The 22,565-nt window shown below is 49.9% G+C and overlaps 1 protein-coding gene across 1 annotated transcript in view; it reads left to right on the top strand.

Moving 5' to 3' along the window:
- Positions 1-22,565, top strand: part of CARD11 (caspase recruitment domain family member 11) — an 84,936-nt gene that overhangs the window by 1,612 nt on the left and 60,759 nt on the right. The window contains exons 3-9 of the mRNA XM_015418680.1: positions 1,729-2,054; positions 5,189-5,368; positions 10,616-10,768; positions 12,609-12,734; positions 16,210-16,404; positions 16,549-16,740; positions 19,458-19,509. Coding sequence (XP_015274166.1) covers positions 1,729-2,054; positions 5,189-5,368; positions 10,616-10,768; positions 12,609-12,734; positions 16,210-16,404; positions 16,549-16,740; positions 19,458-19,509 — 1,224 coding nt within the window. The remainder of the gene's footprint in view (positions 1-1,728; positions 2,055-5,188; positions 5,369-10,615; positions 10,769-12,608; positions 12,735-16,209; positions 16,405-16,548; positions 16,741-19,457; positions 19,510-22,565) is intronic.

Here is a 22,565-nt window from a genome sequence, read left to right as displayed (position 1 = left end):
CACAGGTGCCTAACATATTGTTGTCCTCATCCTGGTGGGCTTCCATCTGATGTAAAAGTTCTGTTGTATTGGACAAGAACTAGCATTCGGGTTACTTGGTGGCCCCCCGGGCTCTTTTTGTAGAAAAAGCCCAGCAGGAACTCATTAGCATAATAGGCCACACCCAACAGCAGAAACTCATTAGCATATTAGGCCACACCCCCATGTTACCAGAAGTGTGGTCATCCAGCCACACCCACCTTTTGCTTCTTATTCTACTTACTTTGTTTATTGTCAAAACACAGGGCTTTTTTTTGTAGCAGGAACTCCTTTGCATGTTAGGCCACACACCCTTAATGTAGCCAATCCTAATGAGTTTCTGCCGTTGGGTGTGGCCTATTATGCTAATGAGCTCCTGCTGGGCGTGGCCAACGTGGGAGCCAGCCGGAACTCCGTTCCTGTGCGTTCCTGCCCAAAAATAGCCCTGGTGGACCCAGAACAATCAGGTGAACCTTTAGTTGACCAGGCTGGTTTATGCATTTTGGAGTCTTCTCCCGGCATTCCAGTCTTGAGAAGGGTTGCCAATCTCCAGACGAGGCCTGGAAATCTGGAAACCTCCAGATGAGGCCTGGGAATCAGAACAGAACATGAAGTATACGTCTGTGCCTTCTAAAAACAGAATGTTAATTATACAGCGGTGCTTTCCAGTGTTCCCTATAAGCTGAGTTAGTGTGAGCTAGCTCACAGTTTTTTAGCCTCTGGCCTCACCCGTTGTTGTCTTTGCTTGGGAAGGAGGGCTCCAGAGAGCAAACTAATTGATGCAGCAGCCCAGTTGCTCGCTCACAACTTTAATGCCAGGAGCTCACAAAGTAGAATTTTTGCTCACAAGACTCCACAGCCTAGAGGGAGCGTTGGTGTCTTCTATCAGGCAACGTGGGAGTTAAACTGTTGGACTTTACTTTGGAATCGTGCGCCTAGGCACAAGAGATTGGACTGTATATGTAGGGTCTTTAAACCTACGTTGCCTTCGTGTTCCATTTTTGGAGACTGTCTCCTCGTAATGTTTTTGTGTGAAGAAAACTATGGAGAAAGATATAATAATTCACGTTTTGTACAGCACTCGGATTGGGTCCTTTATAGTGAGCGATCATAGGTGTGGGTCTCTTTGTGGTTGTAACCAGTGTTCCCTCTAAGCTGAGTTAGTGTGAGCTAGCTCACAGGTTTTTAGCCTCCGGCTCACACATTTTTGTCTTAGCTCAGGAAGGATGGCTCCCGAAGAAACTAATTTATGCAATAGCCAAATCGCTAGCTCACAACTTTAATGCCAGTAGCTCAAAACGTAGAATTTTTGCTCACAAGACTCCATAGCTTAGAGGGAGCATTGGTTGTAATCTCCAGATAGGGCCCTGAAATCTCCTGCTCAGGTCAGAGCCCCTGGAGAAAATGGCTGCTTTGAAGGATGCTGAAGCCCCTCCCCTCTCCAAATTCCACCCTCTCCAGGCTCCACCCCCAAAATCTCCAGGTATTTCCCAACCCTACCGAGCTGGCAGCCCTACGCTCAAGACTTGTTGGGCATCTAGTTTTGTCCTCTCTTGCTCTGATTCAGGGAGACGGACTGTGTAGCTTGGCAACTTCTTTGTATTTTACCACCCTGCTTAGCCTTCCGCCAGCAGAAGGTGCCGTCACCTGAAGGCTCAATACGTAGCAGAAAGGAGTGGTAAAATGCCAACCGTTGTCTGTTCATTTTAGTAGAGGAAGGCCATGAAGGGCTCACCCACTTCTTGATGAATGAGATCATTAAGCTGCAGCAGCAGATCAAGACCAAGGATGCCCAGCGGTGCGAACTCTTGGCCAAATCCCGTCAGATGGAGGATGAGACGAAGCAGATGAAACTCAACAAGATAGAGCTACTGACCTTCCAGGAGAGGTACAACAAGATGAAAGAAGAGCGGAACAACTACAACGACGAGCTGGTCAAAGTGAAGGACGAGAACTACAACCTGGCGATGAGGTACGCCCAGCTGAGCGAAGAAAAGAACATGGCGGTGATGAGAAGCCGAGACCTTCAGCTAGAGGTGAGAGATGCACTGTGGGAAAGGAATGTGAAGTCTGTGGCCACCATGAATGTTGGCCTTCTTTGACCCTGAATGCGACTGCGAAGCAAATGACAGATGGGTTCATTTGTTGTTTTTTGTGGGGTGGAGCTAAACCAATCCAGCAGTCGTTCCCTCAGTGAGGAACTCAAAGCAGTGTGGTTGAATGAAATGAGAACAGGAATCTCTGGCAGAATTCTCAGTAACCTCCCCTGGTATTACTGTTCTCAGACAAGGAAACTTCAAAGGGAGAATCCAACAGGAAACTGCTAAATTAGAACTCATTAACAAGTTCAAATATTTATCATTCCCACCCTCACAGCCTTAACAGAGACCTGGAATTCTTTATTTGCTATAGGTGCCAATATCTCACATATCCCTCTGTAATTCCTTTTGTGTTTACTTATCTTGCTCCAGACTTTTAAAATCTCACTGTACCTTTCCAACAACAGTTGGGGATGGCCAGCACCCCCTGTATACCGATCACTTTTTTCTGTTAGATCTTGTTTTAAACTCGCCTCTCTTTGTAACACCCCCCCCTTACTGTTGTGAATATAAAAAGGCATTGATCTAATGGTTTTACACTCCAGTGCATCAGATGAAATGAGCTTTGACACATGAAAGCTTATGCTGGAATAAATTTTGCTGTTCTTTGAGGTGCCACCGGACTCCTATTTTTATTTTCCCCGAGCTGTGATTTGCAGAATCTTTTTGGGGGGGGGGAAGCCCTGACCGTTCCAGTGATCTAAATCCTGTGTAAATGTAGAGCATCCATGTAACCAGTTCCAAAACACTCCGTTCAGACAACGTCCTCAGATATAAACCATGAGTCTCATGGCCATTAACGTACAACCCGTCTCTGCTTGTTTGTAATGAATGAAACTGACCAAGGGTGACTTCATTCTCTCTCGGAGATGTTTTGGATTAGCTCAGGGGTCCCCAATACGCACCGACACCTTTTTCTTGGCACCTGCGAGGTGTTTTTAGAAAGTGGGGCGGGTCCAGGCTGGGCTTCTGATTGGCTCTGTAGACTTTTAAATACGTTGCTTTGGCAGCAGCTGCCACCACAACACAAGGATCTTCACGGTGTGACCGGAGGCAAACTGTGGCCTGCCTGCTGACTGTGACGTCTCCGCAGGCACGCATCTGGCTGGCGCTCCATGAATTGCACTGGCTGTGGATAGAGTTCCAGATTCGTTTCAAGGTGTTGGTACTAACCTTTAAGGCACTGAGCGGCCAGGGACCAACATACCTGCGGGGCTGCCTCTCCCCTTATGTACCCCGAAGAGCCTTGTGCTTGGCAGACCAACCTGCAGGGATCTTTTTGTAGCAGGAACTCCTTCGCCTATTAGGCGACACACCCCTAATGTAGCCAATCCTCCAAGAGCTTACAGTAGCCCCTGTAGGAAGAGCTCTGTAAGCTCTTCGAGGGTTGGCTACATTAGGGGTGTGTCGCCTAAATGGCGAAGGAGTCCCTGCTACAAAAAGAGCCCTGTGAAGCAAAAGAAACTGTTCTGCATGAATTTATGCAATGCGCTCCCATTCGAGGTCAGGGTCCCGCAGGATCTCTTACAGTTCCGCAGGGCCTGCAAGACAGAGTTCTTCCGCCAGATTTGTCGTTGAGGCAGCAGATGTCCCACAACATTTTGGCCTCTCCTGCGCCTACTGCCTAGCTAAGCTGATGTATTTTTATAGCATGAGACCCTGGTCTCTGATCTGTATCTTTCAAACCAAAGCAGAGCCAGGATATATATATAACTGAAGGATCGCCATCGGTTGAATTTTATATTGGTTTTCCTGTCGTGACCCGCCCTGAGCCCGTTCACGGGGAGGGTGGGTTAGAAGTCACTGGAGGTGACGGTGGCTACAAGCATGGACCGCTTCAAGAGGGAATTAGATAAGCATATGGAGCAGAGGTCCATCAGTGGCTCAAGTGGTGAAGACGCTGAACTGCAGGCTGTGGAAGGCCGGTAGTTCATCAGTTCGAGACCCGAGTGTGCCGCATGACGGAGTGAGCTCCCGTCTCTAGTTCCAGCTCCTGCCAACCTAGCAGTTCGAAAGCAAGAAATTGCAAGTAGATAAACAGGTACCACTTCAGTGGGAAGGGAACAGCATTCCATGTGCCTTGGTGTTTAGTCATGCTGGCCACATGACCACGGAAATGTCTTCAGACAGCGCTGGCTCTTCGGCTTTGAAACGGAGATGAGCACCGCAACCCTAGAGTCGGATTTGACTGGCTTTTGAGCAAGGGAACCTAGCAGTTCGAAAGCAAGAAATTGCAAGTAGATAAATAGGTACCACTTCAGTGGGAAGGTAACAGCGTTCTGTGCACTCTTGGTGTTTAGTCATGCTGGCCACATGACCATGGAAATGTCTTCGGACAGCGCTGGCTCTTCGGCTTTGAAACTGAGATGAGCACCGCATTCCCTAGAGTCGGATTCGACTGGCTTTCGAGCAAGGGAAACCTTTACCTTTTTATAGATAGGAACTCTCAGGCTGGGGCACGTGATGCTCTGTATTCTTGGTGCTTGGGGGGGGCAGCAACAGTGGGAGGGTTTCTAGTGTCCCGGCCCCACTGCTGGACCTCCTGATGGCACCTGGTATTTTTGGCCACGGCGTGACAGAGTGTCGGACGAGATGGGCCACTGGCCTGAGCCAACATTTGGCTTCTCTTATGTTCTTATAAGCCCAAGAAATAAATAAATGAGTAAATACATTTCGTGGCTGGCTCCACCTCCTGCAGCAGCCATTTGTGGCTGCGTTGAACATGTATGTCAGGATTCGAGAGGTGCCCAGAGACTCAGAAAGGTTGGGGACCCCCGGGTTAGCGGATTCATTACTTAAAGGTGTAACTGCTTTTGTTTGGGCAGTCATTCTTGTGAAAATTTAACCAGAGATTCTTTCGTACTGCCTTAACGGGGGCATGGTGCCGTTTGGGACGTGGAGATCTGAGGGGACCACCCCGAAGGACGTGAAATACGAGTTGTTTCCACACTCACGGTTAAGTGTGGTGGGAATTCATTCCGGGGAACCGTGTTTACTAGATGTTTGCTGTGTTCCTATCGATCTTCCCTTCTTCCTCTCTTTTTCTCCGCGTGATAAATGGGGCTCGCTAGATTGACCAGCTGAAACACCGGTTGAATAAAGTGGAAGAGGAATGCAAGCTGGAGAGGAACCAGTCTCTGAAGCTCAAGAACGACATCGAGAACCGGCCGAAGAAGGAGCAGGTCCTGGAGCTGGAGCGGGAGAACGAGATGCTGAAGACGAAGATCCAGGAGCTGCAGTCCATCATTCAGGTGAACAGTGTTTAGTTGAGTCCACAATAACAGCAGGGACAATTCAAAATGTGGGTGCAGTGTGAAAGATGCCAATCTTAAGCTTGCTCCAGAAAAGATGGAATAGTCGTCATCAGTAGAGGCTGATTAAAGAACTCTTTAAGGACAAATGTTTCCAAGGTAAACATCAGCAAAACAGCTTTCCAATTTGTAATGCAAAAATATCAATAGGGCAGCCAGTCAATATTCAATATCCATAGGGGGAAATCTCCAAAGTCTTATGTTGCTGGTACTATTCAAAACAAAGTTCTGAAATCCGGAGTCTTCGTTATCCATTGTAGATTTACCTGTTGGATAAATAATATTACAGATATACCTGTTGGATTGTTGAAAACCTACCTGGTATTAATCAATTTATTTCTATAGTCCTTAGACCAGTCATACAAGGTGAACAGTGAGAGTTTCCAGGCTTGTCTCGGGGGGGAGGGGGGATCTACACTTTACAAAGGCCTTGTAGCTGAAACGTGCCATTCTGACAAGCAGTGCATTGCTGGGATTCCGTGCGTGGAACTTGATGGGTATTGGATCGGGTCCTTGGCATGTGGGAAGAAGGGAGAAGCCGGTTTGGTGTAGTGGTTAAGTGCACGGACTTTGATTTGGGGAAACCAGGTTTGATTCCCCACCCCTCCACATGCAGCTGCTGGGTAACCTTGGGTCGGCCACAATTCTTGCTGAGCTGTCCTCTCAAGAGCAGTCCTCGAGAGAGCTCTCTCAGCCCCACCTACCTCCCAGGGCATCTTTTGTGGGGAGAGGAAGGGAAAGGAGTTTGTAAGCCGCTCTGAGACTCCAAGTGAAGGACAGGGTATAAATCCAATCTCCTCCTCCTCCTCCTCCTCTTCTTCTTCTTCCTCCTCCTCCTCCTCCCCAACCATTTTCTCAACCTGAAATGGCCCCATCCATGTAGCCAATTAGTACATGTACATTTTCTCCAGTGGGGAAAATAGTAGTTCCCCGGGACCATTTCAAGTCTAGAAAGCAGCACAGGAGAGAAGGCTGAAGTCCCTTTTCCCTGTTTGCCATGGTCCTGACCCAAATCAGGCCTCCACATTCCTGAGAACTGTATTCCAGGCATGGAATTCGAGGTGAGCATCTGCTCCCAAGTCCCCGGGGCAGACTTTGTAATGTGTGAATTGGCCTCTCATGAGTGGCCAGGACATAGCAAAACCCACAAGAGAGCTAGTATTCCGTTCATATTCAGCAACGTGTGATACAGATTGTGCATGAGGACATAGAAAACCCACAAGAGAGCTAGTATTCAGTTCATATTCTGCAACGTGTGATACAGATTGTGCATGATCTGGTTGGTGTCGCTCAGAGGAGGGAAGGCAGAGCAGATCTTTTTAAAAGAAGAGGAGACTCATTCAGAGGAGTCTCTTTTGCTTGCCAAATACAGGTTACCCAAAACCTCATTTCTTTGGCGCAGAATTTTTAGCCCACAGAAGCTTGCTTGCTTATTTATTTATTTATTTATTAGATTTATAGCCCGCCCTCCCCTGTATAGGAGCTGCGGTGGCTCAAGCGGTTAAGGCGCTGAACTGCAGGCTGCGGAAGGTCGGTCGTTCGGCAGTTCGAGACCCGAGTGTGCTGCGTGACGGAGTGAGCTCCCGTCTCTAGTTCCAGCTCCTGCCAACCTAGCAGTTCGAAAGCAAGAAATTGCAAGTCAATAAATAGGTACCACTTTAGTGGTGGGAAGGGAACAACATTCCGTGCGCCTCGGTGTTGAGTCATGCCGGCCACATGACCACGGAAACGTCTTCGGACAGCGCTGGCTCTTCGGCTTTGAAACGGAGATGAGCACCGCAACCCTAAAGTCGGTCTCGACTGGCTTTCGAGCAAGGGAACCTTTACCTTTACCTCCCCTGTACAGCAGGGCTCAGAGCAGGTATCAACAGCATTCATCAACTGAAACAATCAAAACAGCTCTTACAGTCATAATAACAAGACCAACAAGATGGCACATCATAAGGGAAGCACAAGATGATTTCTCTACGGCGAATATCATACAATTAGGTGAATGAAGGAGAACAGCAGGGGGAAACAGGGTTGCTGTTGCAGTAGGGAAATTTGGGGGGCGGGTGGGACGTTGCGTGTGATGTCCCTGACTTGATGATGTCACCCTGAAGTGACGTCATCACATTGGAGACATCGTCTGCGACGCTCTGGTTTTTGGGCAAAACTCTGTGGTTTCTTGGCTTCGAAACCATGACGCTTGCCCCCAAACCAGAGCATCGCCGCAAGACGTCCCTGGCTCAGTGATGTCCCCTGGAAGTGAGGTCATAGTGTCAGGGATATCATGTGACCATATCCCTGTCTTGCGGGCTTCCCAATTGGCCGGCAGGGGATCAAAGTGGGAGAACTCCTGCTGGGACCTGGGGGGCTAGTAACTCCCAGAAAGAGAATGGGGAACAGGGGGGGATGAAGTCGGCTCAGACCGAAGCCATCGTTCTCCTCAACCGTAGCCCTGGTGGTTGGGAGGTATTTGTGAATACCCCGCATTGGGCAGGGGGCTGGACTAGATGACCCAGGAGGTCCCTTCCCACTCGAGGATTCCATTGCAAAGAAGAATGCAAGCCACGCGCCGACCCTTCTGTGGCAGGCGTCCGGGGCCCAATCCAAGGACGTTGCTCAAACCTTGATGGACCTGGCCTTTGCAGGCGTCTCCGATTCCTGGATGCCAGCCGCTGTCTTTGGTGGCGAGGAAGGGAGAGACGCGCAGCAAATAATAATCTGGGCGAATTAATCAATTAATCAGAGCGACTAACTCGAGCTTGATCACCAGTTGGAAATAAAACGACAGGAAACAGAGCTGTCATTAATCTGGAGCCAGACATGTCGGTTCGTCCCCAGGCAAGAGACGCGCCTGCAGCTACAATGCCCTGCGCTGTTAGGTAAGAGGGAGCATTGAACTCGGCGGGGATTAAGTCCCAGAAAACGTGCCATTAATCGATATATCAGTAGGTCTGGGTACCGCAGGTCTCATAAAACCGGTATCCCCCCCCCCCACCACCAGCAAGCTTTTCTCGTTGCACGCTCGTACCTTTTTGGCACCCAGGTTTTTCAGATTTATTTTTGGACAGCAAATTACTTCAAGGCAGAGGGGAGCGGGAAAATTTTTGTTCCTGGGGGCCGGGGGGGGGGGGGGGACGACGGGGGGACTCCAGATGTGGATTTTTCCATTAGTCGGTGTGTGATGCCCTGAAATGTCTTCTGTTCGTTCTGGAAAACGTCTCTGCTGGTTTCCCGCCGCCCCGTTCGACATTAAATGAGTTTGATGGAAACCTGTCAAGCAGAGAAGTTGCCTGGAAGCCGGGCCTGGAGGAAAGAGATTGGATATGGGGCAGTGCTCCCTCTAAGCTATGGAGTCTTGTGAGCAAACATTCTCCTTTGTGAGCTGCTGGCATTAAAGTGGTGAGCGAGCCATTCGGCTACTGCATAAGTCAGTTTGCTCTGGAGCCCCATCCTTCCTGAGCCGAGACGAAAATGTGTGAGCCGGAGGCTTAAAAACTGTGAGCTGGCTCACACTAACTCAGCTTAGAGGGAACACTGATCAGGGGGCTGAAATCTGGGCTGTACTTGTGGCTGAGAAATGGGCAACTAAAATGATCAAAAGGATGAAACTCCTTCCCCATGAAGAAAGGTTAAAGAAGTGAGGGCTCTTCAGCTTTGAGAAACGATGATTGAGAGGTGACATTATAGAGGTTTACAAAATTATGCATGGATCAGAGAAGGTCGATGATGTGGTGGTAGATGATGATATAGTGATATTGGATTTGTACCCAGCCCTTCACTACCTGAAGGAGTCTCAGAGCGGCTTACGATCTCCTTTCCCTCCCCCTCCCCACAACAGACACCCTGTGAGCAATGTTCCCTCTAAGCTGCGGGGTCTTGTGAGCAAAAATTCTACTTTGTGAGCTGCTGGCGTTAAAGTTGTGAGCGAGCGATTTGGCAGCTGCATACATTAGTTTGCTCTGGAGCCCTCCTTCCTGAGCTGAGACAAAAATGTGTGAGCCGGAGGCTGAAAAACTGTGAGCTAGCTCACACTAACTCAGCTTAAAAGGAACACTGCCTGTGAGGTAGGTGGGGCTGAGAGAGCTCTTTCGAGAACTGCTCGTGGGAGAACAGCTCTGAGAGAACTTGTGACTGACCCAAGGTCACACCAGCAGCTGCATGTGGAGGAAACGGGAATCAAACCCGGTTCTCCCAGATTAGAGTCCACGCTCCTAACCACCACACCAAACTGGCTCTCAAGCCGGCTAGAGAAAGAAGTACTTTTCTCCCTTTCTCACAATGCGAGTACTTGTGGGCACTCACCAAAATTAATGAGTCGTAGGCTGAGAACAGATAAAAGAAAGTATTTCCTCACCCAAAGAGTAATTAACATATGGAATTCACTGCTGCAGGAAATGGTGGCAGCTACAAGCATAGACAGCTTCAAGAGGGGATTGGATAAACATAAGGAGCAGAGGTCCATCAGTGGCTATTAGCCACAATGTATAGATGGCATACTCTGTTTGGGCGGTGATGCTCTGTATTCTTGGTGTTTGGGGGGGCAACAGTGGGAGGGCTTCTGGAGTTCTGGACCCAATGGTGGACCTCCTGATGGTACCTGGGTTTTGGCCCCTGTGTGGCACAGAGTGTTGGACTGGATGGGCCCTTGGCCTGATCCAACATGGCTTCTCTTATGTTCTTGTGTCTGGCGCAGTGATGATCTGTATCCTTGGTGCTTGGGGGGGGGCAACAGTGGGTGGGCTTCTGGAGTTCTGGCCCCACTGGTGGACCTCCTGATGGCCCCTGGGTTTTGGCCACTGTGTGGCACAGAGTGTTGGACTGGATGGGCCATTGGCCTGATCCAACATGGCTTCTCTTATGTTCCTATGTCTGGGGCAGTGATGCTCTGTCTTCTTGGTGTTTGGGGGGACAACAGTGGGAGGGCTTCTGGAGTTCTGGCCCCACTGGTGGATCTCCTGATGGCACCTGGGTTTGGGCCACTGTGGGACACAGGGCGGTGGACTGGATGAGCCGTCGGCCTGATCCAACATGGCGTCTCTTCTGTTCTTATAAGAAATGCTGAGAAAGAGGCAAGGCTTTCATTTAATCCGAGGTTTCCCAGAAGATCCCGAAAAATCTTAGCAAAACCAGCCTGTTTCTTCTTTCCTCACCTGTGTTCTCTCTCTCCCCCTACCTTTAAACCTCTTCTCCGCATCACAGGCTGGAAAACCTGGCTTGCCAGATTCGGATAAAGCCATTTTGGACATCTTGGAGCACGACCGCAAAGAAGCGCTGGAGGATCGCCAGGACTTGGTCAACAAGATCTTCAATCTCCAGGAAGAGATCCGCCATGCGGAAGACCTGCGAGATAAGGTGGGCTGGAAAGCGGAGGGGCAGAAAGCACTGGAATGGAAACTCAAACCAGCTTCCGTCTTTCCCTGCATGGATTCTCCTGGATCTCCTGTGTTTTGTGCATCTCCATTCTCCGAAGGGGTGTAAGCCATGTAGGACAGACCTGTCGCTCTCGCTCTGGGTAGCCAGAGGTGTACTGTTAAAGGTAGGGATGCAGAGAATTTTTAGGTGGCCAGATTCATTTTAGGCAACCAGGGGTCATTTCCTGCAGGAGCGCACAGGAGCGGAGCTCCGGCAGTAAAGAGCCCAGGGGGCGGGCACATGCAACAAGCCCCGCCCCCTGCTCCCAGCAGCCCTCAGTCGGGGCAAGAAGCAGCCAGGTAAGCAGCAGAGGCCCCCGGCCCCCTGTTCCAAAACAGTCCAGTGGCACCTTTAAGACCAAGTTTTATTCAGGTACAAGCTCTCCCTCCTCTGCGAGGACAGAGCTGCACGTTTCCCCCCCCCCCCAAAATAGCTAGCAATCCAAAACAGTCCAGTGGAGCCTGAGCGGTGGGTGTCGCCTTCTGACACACTTCCGGTGACGTCAGGGGGTGTGGCATATGCAAATGAGATGTGCTAATGAACTCCTGCACCTCTTTTTCTACGAAATGACCCCTGTAGGCAACCATATTGGCAACTGCAGGGAGCCGGCGTTTCCGCGTGCCCGCTCTCTGAGCGGAGATCGGGCGCGTGGCTGGCCCGCAGCCACCCCTCTCCCTTCTCTCTCTCAAGAGAAAAGGGAGGGGGGTGGCGGGTGTTGGGGCTTGGGGGCGGGGCTTCCCCTGGCAACTCAATGGGCACTCCATGAAACTGCTGAGCGGTCGGGTTAGAACGGATAAAAGGAAGTACTTCTTCACCCAAAGAGTGATTAACACATGGAATTCACTGCCACAGGAGGTGGTGGCAGCTACAAGCATGGACAACTTCAAAAGGGAATTAGATAAGCATATGGAGCAGAGGTCCATCAGTGGCTCTTAGCCACAAGGTATAGATAGGAACTCTCGGTTTGGGGCAAGGGATGCTCTGTCTTCTTGGTGCTTGGGGGGTGTCAAAAGTGGGAGGGCTTCTAATGTCCTGGCCCCACTGCTGGACCTCCTGATGGCACCTGGTATTTTTGGCCACTGTGTGACAGAGTGTTGGACTGGATGGGCCATTGGCCTGATCCAACACTGGTGTCTCTTATGTTCTTAACCAGCTGGCCGCCGACAGGTAGAAGCTCCCAAAAAGCGGGGGACCCCTGCCAAACCGGGGGGGGGGGGTTGGCAACCCTACTCACAAAAGCTCCTACCCTGCCACAAATTTTGTTAGTCTTTAAGGTGCTCTGGGTGCAGCATGTTCTGACGGAACGTTTGTTGGGTTAGGAACTGAGAACTTGGAGAGGTCGCAACGGTTCCGCCCTGTCTGGCCTGCTGCCCCCGCTAAGCAATCTCCAGTTGCCCCCTGAGCAAGCTGAGATTAGGCATTCCGTCTGCCATCTTGCAAGCATGGGAAGAGTAGTGGCAATTAAAAGTCAATCTCCTTTAGGCTCTTGGGTGCCTCGTTGAACCCCTGCCCAAGTTGTACCACAGAGCTGGCATCCCTCCCTAGTTTACACTATTGCTGAGAAACCTTCCTCTGGCTGTGATATTTTGCTTGCAAACGAATTCACAGCAGAGCACGACACAGCAGCTGAAATGTTCGTCTCTTCCTCGAGCTGGGCCGAAACTTCTGACTCGGGAAGATAGATAGCTGGGTTCCCTTCTTCAGAGCGGGCTGGACCTTATCGATCGCTTTGATGCACTAGGTCTATTGATCGATTCCTCTCTCCCCTTCCCGTTTGCAGTATCTTGAAGAGAAACAAGAGCTGGAGTTAAAATGCTCGACGCTGGGGAAAGACTGTGAAATGTACAAGCATCGAATGATGACGGTGATGATTCAACTGGAGGAAGTGGAGAAGGAAAGAGACCAGGTATCTGGAAAAAATTCCTTCAGGGAATGATTCTGATCTGCAGGAATGGGTGCATAAAGGGGGTACCTTAATTGACAATTGGTTAATCATCCCGTTGACGTTCGCTCCGTGGTATAAAATTATTTCAAAAGATCATAGAGCTTCTTATTTGGTGGATATAACAGCATATAAGCTCAGAACGGTGTTCAGATCGTTACACTTTCAAACTGTGCTAACGGAACTACTTACTGGACGATACTTGAAAATACCACAGGCACAACGCATTTGTATATGTGGAAGTTTCTTCACTATGTTTTGGTTTGCCTTTTATACTTGGAGCCTAGAAACAGATTTCTGGCTAAGACATTACAGACTTTATATTCTCTTTCCAAATTATTTGGAATATACAATTGAATATAAATTTGTATATAATTTGTATATAAATACAAATGAGTATTTATGCTGTCAGACATGGATTCCCTTCTCTCCTAGAGGATGGCACTCTTTGCTCTACCCAGTTTGGTGTCGTGGGTTAAGTGCGCGGACTCTAATGTGGGAGAACCGGGTTTGATTCCCCCACTCCTCCACTTGCACCAGCTGGATGACCTCGGGCAAGTCATAGTTCTGGCACAGCTGTCCTTGAAAAAGAGCCGTTTCTGTTAGAGCTCTTTCAGCCTCACCTACCTCACAGGGTGTCTGTTATGGGGAAAGGAAAGGCGTTTGTAAGCCGCTCTGAGACTCCTTCGGGTACTGAAGGGCGGGGTATACATTTATTTATTTATTTTTGTATTTATACCCCGCCCTCCCCACGAACGGGCTCAGGGCGGCTTACAAGAGGGCAAGATATGCCCATACATAAAAGCAGGATAAAAACAGTAAACACCAACAATATTACAAATAAAGTGCTCAAATCCAATCTCTTCTCTTCTTCTCTTCTACCCGCTAGGAAAATCAGAACGAATGCGGTTTCTGAGAAAGCAGTCAAATGAAATGATATGTAATTTCTGTGTCCGAATGAGGATTTTTAGAGATGGATGTTATATCAGAAATTTTTAAATGTTCGGGCTGTAAATATCTTTTCACTTGTAAAGGCCAAGGGCCATATACAATAAACTCCATCACTTATTTCCTACCGTAAAAGTTAGGTGGAGAAGGGGGGAATGAGTAAAAAGAAGCGGGAACTAGGGTGGCGCTACCATGAGACCGAACGTGGCCATTCACATCCGTCCAATCCCCTGCTTCCCACTGTGGTCTCTCACACAGTGAGCCATTCCTTATCAGAACGAATTTTCTGTCATTGGGCTGGTATGAAGGAATGGTTTACAGAAGATAAGAATGTCTCAAGAATGATGAAGACGTCTCCCAGATGAGCAGGTGCCCCCGGAGTTAACATGGGCCCATTTTTATGAAATTCAGCCAATTTTTATGAAAAGGAGCACTTTGTGAATAACTTCAAGATGTACAGGAACAAAGAAATGTCCAGTTTGGAGGATTTGTAACAACTCGACTGAGTTGTTTATGTGTGAAAAAGACGCCCGAAACGAATGTTAACTCCGGGGGCACCTGCTCATCTGGGAGACGTCTTCATCATTCTTGAGACGTTCTCATCTTCTGTGAAAACATTGTATTGTTATTATTGATGTTATAAATACAAATTGGAGTATGTACATTTTGCAGTAGTTCTGTCGTGTTGGTTTCTATCATACTGCAACCCCCTTTATTGTTAGTAATGAAGGAATGGTTTACCTGCAGAGGTTCAGAAGGCGCCCTCATTCCTCATGTTCAAAAAGGCTTGTACATGATGCCAATAGAAACGTTGGCTGGAAAATTTGGAGGGGGGGGGGATGTGGTTTAGTTGAGCTGATTTAGCAAGGGCAGGTTGTCCCGACCAAGGTCAGCCTCGAACGGAGGAGTCTCAGACTGGTTGCCCCTCCCCTTCCTGTCCTTCTAGGGTGGAGCATGGCTCTGAGGCAGAGCCTCTGCTTGGCATGCAGAAGGTCCCAGGTTCAGTCCCCGTCATCTCCAGTTAAAAGGACCAGGTAGGGGGGGTTGTGGAAGACCCCTGCCTGAGACCCTGGAGAGCTGCTGCCAGTCTGAGTAGACAGTGCTGACCTTCATGGACCAATGGTATATATATATGTGCCCATAGATAGGGATAATACAAACTATGTAAGCCACTCAGAGACCCATGGGAGGGGTTCGAGCGGGGTAGAAGTTGAAGGTAAATAAATAAATAAATAAATGGTCTGATTCTGTAGAAGGCAGCTTCATGTGTCTCCTGAGTAGGGCCCTGATCCTGGTAGGAGTCTGAGCTTCGCTTCCTACCCTAGAGTAGGACTCTGCGATGGGAGACCCCCGAGCTCCTACCTGTGCACCCGGTTTGGGGGGTTGGTTGGTTACTTGAGGGTTTTCTTACTGCTGCCTTGGGCAGTTTTGTCCTTCCTGATATCCCCGGTCCTTCTATGTTTTCCTGTGGAGCGAGGTTTATTGTGGGATGAGGGTCTGCTGTTTATGACTCCGGTTGCAAAAACAGTCAAGACAGTAACAATATCCCCGTTCTTCATTTTCAAGTAATTTGATCCCAGGACACCTCAAACAAACCACCTTGAGCCACAAGGAAAGGCAGGATACAACTGTTGTAACAAACAAACATGGGGTATAAACGGGGGGGGGGAGGTTGTAGAAAAAGCCCAGCAGAAACTCATTAGCCTATTAGGCCCCACCCCTGACAGCACAGCTCATTAGCATATTAGGCCACACCCCCATGTTACCAGAAGTGTGGTCATGCAGCCACACCCACCTTTTGCCAGTTTGGTGCGGTGGTTAAGTGTGCGGACTCTAATCTGGGAGAACCGGGTTTGATTCCCCACTCCTCCACTTGCACCTGCTGGATGACCTTGGGTCAGTCACAAGCTCTGGCACAGCTGTTCCTGAAAGAGCAGTTTGTGTCAGAGTTCTCTCAGCCCCACCCACCTCACAGGGTGTCTGTTGTGGGGAGGGGAAGGGAAAGGAGTTTGTAAGCCGCTCTGAGACTCCGAGTGAAGGGCGGGGTATAAATCCAATCTCTTCTTATTATTCTTATTCTGTTTGCCTTGTTTGTTGTCAAAACCCAGGGCCTTTTTTTGTAGCAGGAACTCCTTTGCATGTTAGGCCGCACACCCCTAATGTAGCCAATCCCAATGAGTTTCTGCTGTTGGGTGTGGCCTATTATGCTAATGAGTTCCTGCTGGGTGAGGCCAACTCGGGAGCCAGCCGGAACGCCGTTCCTGTGCGTTCCTGCCCAAAAATAGCCCTGGGTATAAATATTTTAATGTATCACTCAATCAGTTCCATGGTGGCATCTTTCTTGAGGAGGACGGTAGCCAACTGTGAATAAAAGTGGGTCGTGAGTGTTCTTTGCCAAGCATTGCAAGGAAAATATGTAATTTGGGATGAACTGAAATCGGAGCAGTAGCTGTACACAAACAACGTACCTGATTTGCGTCACTTTCCGCAGGCGTTCCATTCTCGCGACGAGGCCCAAACGCAGTATTCACAGTGCTTGATTGAGAAAGATAAGTATCGGAAGCAGATCCGGGAGCTGGAGGAAAAGAATGATGAGCTGCGGATCGAGTTGGTTCGGAAAGAGGCGTGCATCATTAACCTAGAAAGCAAGCTCCGACGTCTCTCGAAGGACAGCGGCTATGACCAGGTAGAGCGGGGGTCCCCAGCGTGGTGGCCGTGGGGGCCCTGGAAACCACCAACAGCTTTTGTCGGAATTGTCGGAGGTGAAGCACTAGGAAACTGTGCCGAGCTTGTCGCTCATGAAATGTTTCCTCTCTTTTTTAATGTCAAGAGTTTACCGAGGAATCTGGCCCTCACCGTAATTTCGCAGACTCTGGAAGTGCCCTTCCCGAAACTAAACGGCCAGGACCTGGCTGATGATTCCTCGACCTCTGAGGAGTCCCCCGAAGACAGCAAATTCTTCCCCATAGATCAGCCTCGGCTGAAAAGGAGGATGAACCTGAAGGCAGCCCAGGTACGCTTCGTGATGGTGATTGGCTGGCGGATGAGGGTCATGGTTTTGCAGGGGGGGCGTGGTATCGGGGGGCGGGAATTCCACACACAGGCATGTGGCTGCAATGGCATTTTTCTTCTATCCAGCAACTTCTTGGGCTTCCCATTTTACTTGAAGTTCCCCACAGGACACACACGGCGGCCTCTCTTTCTACCTTCAAAAAGGTAAAGGTCTCCCTTGCTCGAAAGCCAGTCGAATCCGCCTCTAGGGTTGCGGTGCCCACCTCCGTTTCCAAGCCAAAGAGCCAGCGCTGTCCGAAGACGTTTCCGTGGTCATGTGGCCGGCATGATTAAACACCAAGGCGCACGGAACGCTGTTCCCTTCCCACCAAAGTGGTACCTATTTATCTACTTGCAATTTCTTGCTTTCGAACTGCTAGGTTGGCAGGAGCTGGAACTAGAGACGGGAGCTCACTCCGTCTTGCGGCACACCCGGGTCTCGAACTGCTGAACTACCGACCTTCCACAGCCTGCAGTTTAGCGTCATAGCCACTTGAGCTACCTTCAAGCCCCTGTTTAATGCCAACCAGTGCTCCCCCTTAAGCTGTGGAGTCTTGTGAGCAAGGAATTCTACTTTGTGAGCTCCTGGCATTCAGGTTGTGAGCGGGCAATTTGGCTACTGCATCCGTTGGTTTGCTCTCTGGAGCCCGTCCTTCCTGAGCGAAGACCAAAATGTGTGAGCCGGAGGCTAAAGAACTGTGAGCTGGCTCAAACTCACTCAGCTTAGAGGGGACACTGAGGCCAACCTTTTTCCCATTAAGCTTTTGGCTTTAGACGTCACGGGAGCATCGCGAACATCATATATACATCTGCTGCTGCGCCAGCCGCACTGGCTCCCAGTGGAATACCGAGTCAAGTTCGAGGTTTTGTTATTAACCTATGAGGCCTTGAGCAGTCAGGGATCGACATACCTCCTCTGTTCTGTCCCCAGGAAAGTGTTGTGCTCCTTAGAAGAGCAATCTGCTGGGGGTCCCCGGCCGTAAAGACATCCAGCTGTCCTCGTGCAGGGCCTTTTCGGTCCTGGCCCCAACCTGGTGGAACTCTCTGCCAAGTACCTCCAGGGCCCCGTGGGATCTGATGCAATTCCACGGGGCCCACAAGGCAGAGATCTCCCGCCAGGCTTTTGGTAGAGGACAGCAACGGCTCCATCTTGGCTGGCCCCTTTCTCTGTTCTCTGCTGTTTACATCTGTGTCACACGGTGGCCAAAACCCAGATGCAGGAGGTCCACCAGTGGGGCCAGAACTCCAGAAACACACACACACACACTGTTTCCCCCCCACCCAAGCACCAAGAATACAGAGCATCACTGCCCCAGACTTGAGAACATAAGAGAAGCCATGTTGGATCAGGCCAGTGGCCCACCCAGTCCAACACTCTGGGTCACACAGTGGCCAAAACCTAGGGGCCATCAGAAGGTCCACCAGTGGGACCAGAATTCCAGAAACCCACACACACACACACCAAATACTGAGCATCACTGCCCCAGACATAAGAGAAGCCATGTTTGATCAGGCCAATGGCACATCCAGTCCAACACTCTGTGTCAAACAGTGGCCAAAATCCAAGTGCCATCAGGATGTCCACCAGTGGGGCCAGAACTCCAGAAGTCCTCCCACTGCTGCCCCCCAAGCACCAAGAATACAGAGCATCACTGCCCCAGACATAAGAACAGAAGATAAGCCATGTTGGATCAGGCCAATGGCCCATCCAGTCAAAACCCAAATGCCATCAGGAGGTCCACCAGTGGGGCCAGAACTCCAGAACCCTCCCACACTGTTGCCCCCCCAAGCACCAAGGATACAGAGCATCACTGCCCCAGACGTAAAAACTTAAGAAAAACCATGTTGGATCAGGCCAGTGGCCCATCCAGTCGAACACTCTGTGTCACACAGTGGCCAAAACTGAGGGGCCATCAGGAGGTCCACTTGTGGGGCCAGAACTCCACAAACCCTCTCACTGTTGCCTCCCAAGCACCAAGGAGACAGAGCATCACTGCCACAGACAGAGTGTTCCATCCATACCTTGTGGCTACGAGCCACTGCCGGACCATTGCTCCATATGTTTATCCAGTCCCCTCTTGAAGCTGCCTGTGCTTGTAGCCACCGCCACTTCCTGTGGCAGTGAATCCCACATGTTAATTACTCTTTGGGTGAAGACCCATGGGGGTCGGCATAGCCCTTAAAAATAATGGCTTCTTTGGTGTCCTGTGCCTTTAAGGAATATATAGTGGGATTATTAGGGGGTACTTGGCTATGACAGATAAAAATTAAGATTAATAGAAAAAGAGATGTATTAAGGTTAGACTCGGTTTGTAAAGACTTAAACGAAGTGAAGACTTGAAGAAGACAGCGGAAATGAAGATCTCCTCTCTTGGGTTTTTAGGTAGTAGTGGGTTCTTTTCTTTATCCTGTATATGTAGTTCCCCCTTCCCTATTTCTGTTATAGTTTTGTGGTATTATAAAAAAAATAATAAAAAATCCCCTCAGGGGGCATTAAAAAAAGGGTAATCTAGTCCAACCCGCTGCGCAATGCAGGGAATCCACGAATACTTCCCCCCCACACACACCCAGTGACCGCTGTTCCACGCCCAGAAGGGGACAAAATTATTCATCGGCCGTTATGCCCGTCCTTGACATCAACCCTCATCCAAAGTTGAGTTTTCTTTCTGTCTTTTTCCCCCCCTCCAGCTCCCATGGATGAAATCCCCCGTCAGCATGAGCAAGGCATCGGACTTTCAAGGTCAGAGAAGGAACTCCGCTTCCTTGTTACTTTGATTTAGGGGCCTTACCTCTTCGCTCGAAGCTGCTTCGCTCCTTCTGGCCAGCGCTTCCAACACAACAAATGCGAAAATAGCCCTGAGAGAAAAAGACGTGGGGCGTTTCCTCTTTGATCTGGGTCGCCGATAGAAAAACTACTTTAAAAATCACCTGGAATTGACAAGCATTGGTCTACAGCAGTGATGGCGAACCTTTTAGAGACTGAGTGCCCATACTGCAACCCAAAACCCACAAAACCCACCCAGTTTGGTGTAGTGGTTAAGTACGCTGACTCTAATCTGGGAGAACCGGGTTTGATTCCCCCACTCCTCCACTTGCACCTGGCTGGATGACCTTGGGCAAGCCGTAGCTCTGATAAGAGCTGTTCTTGAAAAAGAGCCGTTTCTGTCAGAGCTCTCTCAGCCCCACCTGCCTCACAGGGTGTCTGTTGTGGGGAGGGGAAGGGGAAGGAGTTTGTAAGCCGCTCTGAGACACCTTTGGGTGGTGAAGGGCCGGGGATAAATCCAATCTCTTCTTCACCAGTTTGGTGTAGTGGTTAAGTGCGCTGACTCTCATCTGGGAGAACCGGGTTTGATTCCCCCACTCCTCCACTTGCACCTGGCTGGATGACCTTGGGCAAGCTGTAGCTCTGATAAGAGCTGTTCTTGAAAAAGAGCAGTTTCTGTCAGAGCTCTCTCAGCCCCACCTACCTCACAGGGTGTCTGTTGTGGGGAGGGGGAGGGGAAGGAGTTTGTAAGCCGCTCTGAGACACCTTTGGGTGGTGAAGGGCAGGATATAAATCCAATCTCTTCTTCTTCTTCTCCTTCTTATTTATCGCAAAGTGCCAACACGGCAATTTAACCTGAATACTGAGGTTTTACTTTAGAAAAAACAACTCATACATTAACTTAAGATGATCCAAACAAAGTAAGGAAAGCAATCCCAGATGCTTTCATTGACTTAAAATTATTTGGCAGAGAATTCGACACTTTAATGATGGTCTGGGCCTGGCTGGGGCGATGGCACGCATGCCCACAGAGAGGGCTCTGAGTGCCACCTCTGGCACCCGTGCCATAGGTTCGCCACCACTGGTCTACAGAATCTTTTCTATACCCAGGGCTTATTTCTGGGGGGACGCACCGCAACGGCGTTCCGGAACCTCTTTGACAAAATTTGTTTTAAAATGTTTAAAAGTTCACAAATTTTCAGTATACGGATTGAAAACTTCATTTCCCTCTTAAGAGTTCCGGCACCTCTTCCCCCCCCCCCCAAAAAAAGCCCTGTCTGTACCAATAGACTGAGAATATCCTTATCGGCACCAGTGTAGCCAATGCAAGCACTGGGGTCCGGGTGCCTGCGGAAGGCTCAGTAATTCCCTATCTCTGTGATTTTTCACTTCATCCTGGCCTCCGAGGAAGGCTGGTGGCAGATGGAAGCTCAGAACACCCCCACCTGTCCCTGACTCAAATGAGATGTGGTTTTGGAATGGATCTACAGAGAGATTGGAGTGTCCTTCACCAAATGAACCCCAGTTTGGATAGGTGCTGCGGGGTCAGGAAGATTTAACACTTTACCTCCCCCCCCACCCCCGTGTCATTCTCCCAACCTCAAAATCTGCTGTTGCAGCCCGTTTCCCAGTCTGGCAGGTTCAGCAAGAGAGTTGACCTGCCAAGAGCTGCTTGTCCCAGCCAAGTTCAGCCTTGACTCGTAATGTACCTGGTTGCCACGCCCTCCTTTTCTTGTGCGGAGCGGTGTGGCTCTGTGGCAGAGCCTCTGCTTGGCATGCAGAAGGTCCCAGGTTCAATCCCCATCATCTCCAGTTAAAAGGACCAGGTAGGAGGTGATGGGAAAGAACTTTCTCTGCCTAAGACCCTGGCTCAGTGGAGGAGCCTCAGCTTGGCACGCAGAAGGTCCCAGGTTCAATCCCCATCATCTCCAGGTAAAAGGATCAGGTGATGGGAAAGACCTCTGTGGCTGAGACCCTGGCTCAGTGGAGGAGCCTCAGCTTGGCACGCAGAAGGTCCCAGGTTCAATCCCTGGCAGCTCCAGTTAAAAGGACCAGGTAGGAGGTGATGGGAAAGACCTCTGTGCCCGAGACCCTGGCTCAGTGGAGGAGCCTTAGCTTGGCACGCAGAAGGACCCAGGTTCAATCCCTGGCAGCTCCAGTTAAAAGGACCAGGTAGGAGGTGATGGGAAAGACCTCTGTGCCCGAGACCCTGGCTCAGTGGAGGAGCCTTAGCTTGGCACGCAGAAGGACCCAGGTTCAATCCCTGGCAGCTCCAGTTAAAAGGACCAGGTAGGAGGTGATGGGAAAGACCTCTGTGCCCGAGACCCTGGCTCAGTGGAGGAGCCTTAGCTTGGCACGCAGAAGGACCCAGGTTCAATCCCTGGCAGCTCCAGTTAAAAGGACCAGGTAGGAGGTGATGGGAAAGACCTCTGTGCCCGAGACCCTGGCTCAGTGGAGGAGCCTTAGCTTGGCACGCAGAAGGTCCCAGGTTCAATCCCTGGCAGCTCCAGTTAAAAGGACCAGGTTGGAGGTGATGGGAAAGAACTTTCTCTGCCTGAGACCCTGGAGAGTTGCTTCCAGACTGAGCAGACAATACTGAACTTGATGGACCAAGGGTCTGATTCAGTAGGAGGCAACTTTGTGCCTCCATGTGTCTCTTTCGTAGGGCCCTGATCCTGGCAAGACTCTGAACATAGCTTCTTCCCCTAGAGTTGGTCTCTGTGGTGGGAGAACCCGAGCTGCTAGCTTTGAACACATGAAGCGGCCCTATTGTCAACTCAGAATGGCAGCATCTCTACTGGGTCTCAGGCAGCGGTCTTTCACATCACCAGCTACCTGATTGGGCCCTTAGCTACGGTGGGGCTTTTGGGGGCTCCACCCCCTTTCTTAAAGACACAGCCCCACAAGAATTTATCCTGTAAATGCTTTTTTCAATCATTTTTAAACATTTTTTTAAAGGTGTGCTCTATTTTAAGCGGAGTGGGGGTGTTGTAGTTGACTAATTCCCACACTGAGCAAGGAGGTTGGAGTAG

Source organism: Gekko japonicus, unplaced genomic scaffold (assembly GCF_001447785.1).
Source record: "Gekko japonicus isolate JY-2015 unplaced genomic scaffold, Gekko_japonicus_V1.1 scaffold598, whole genome shotgun sequence".
NCBI classification, from domain to species: Eukaryota; Metazoa; Chordata; class Lepidosauria; order Squamata; family Gekkonidae; genus Gekko; species Gekko japonicus.
This window is presented reverse-complemented; position numbering and strand designations above follow the sequence as displayed.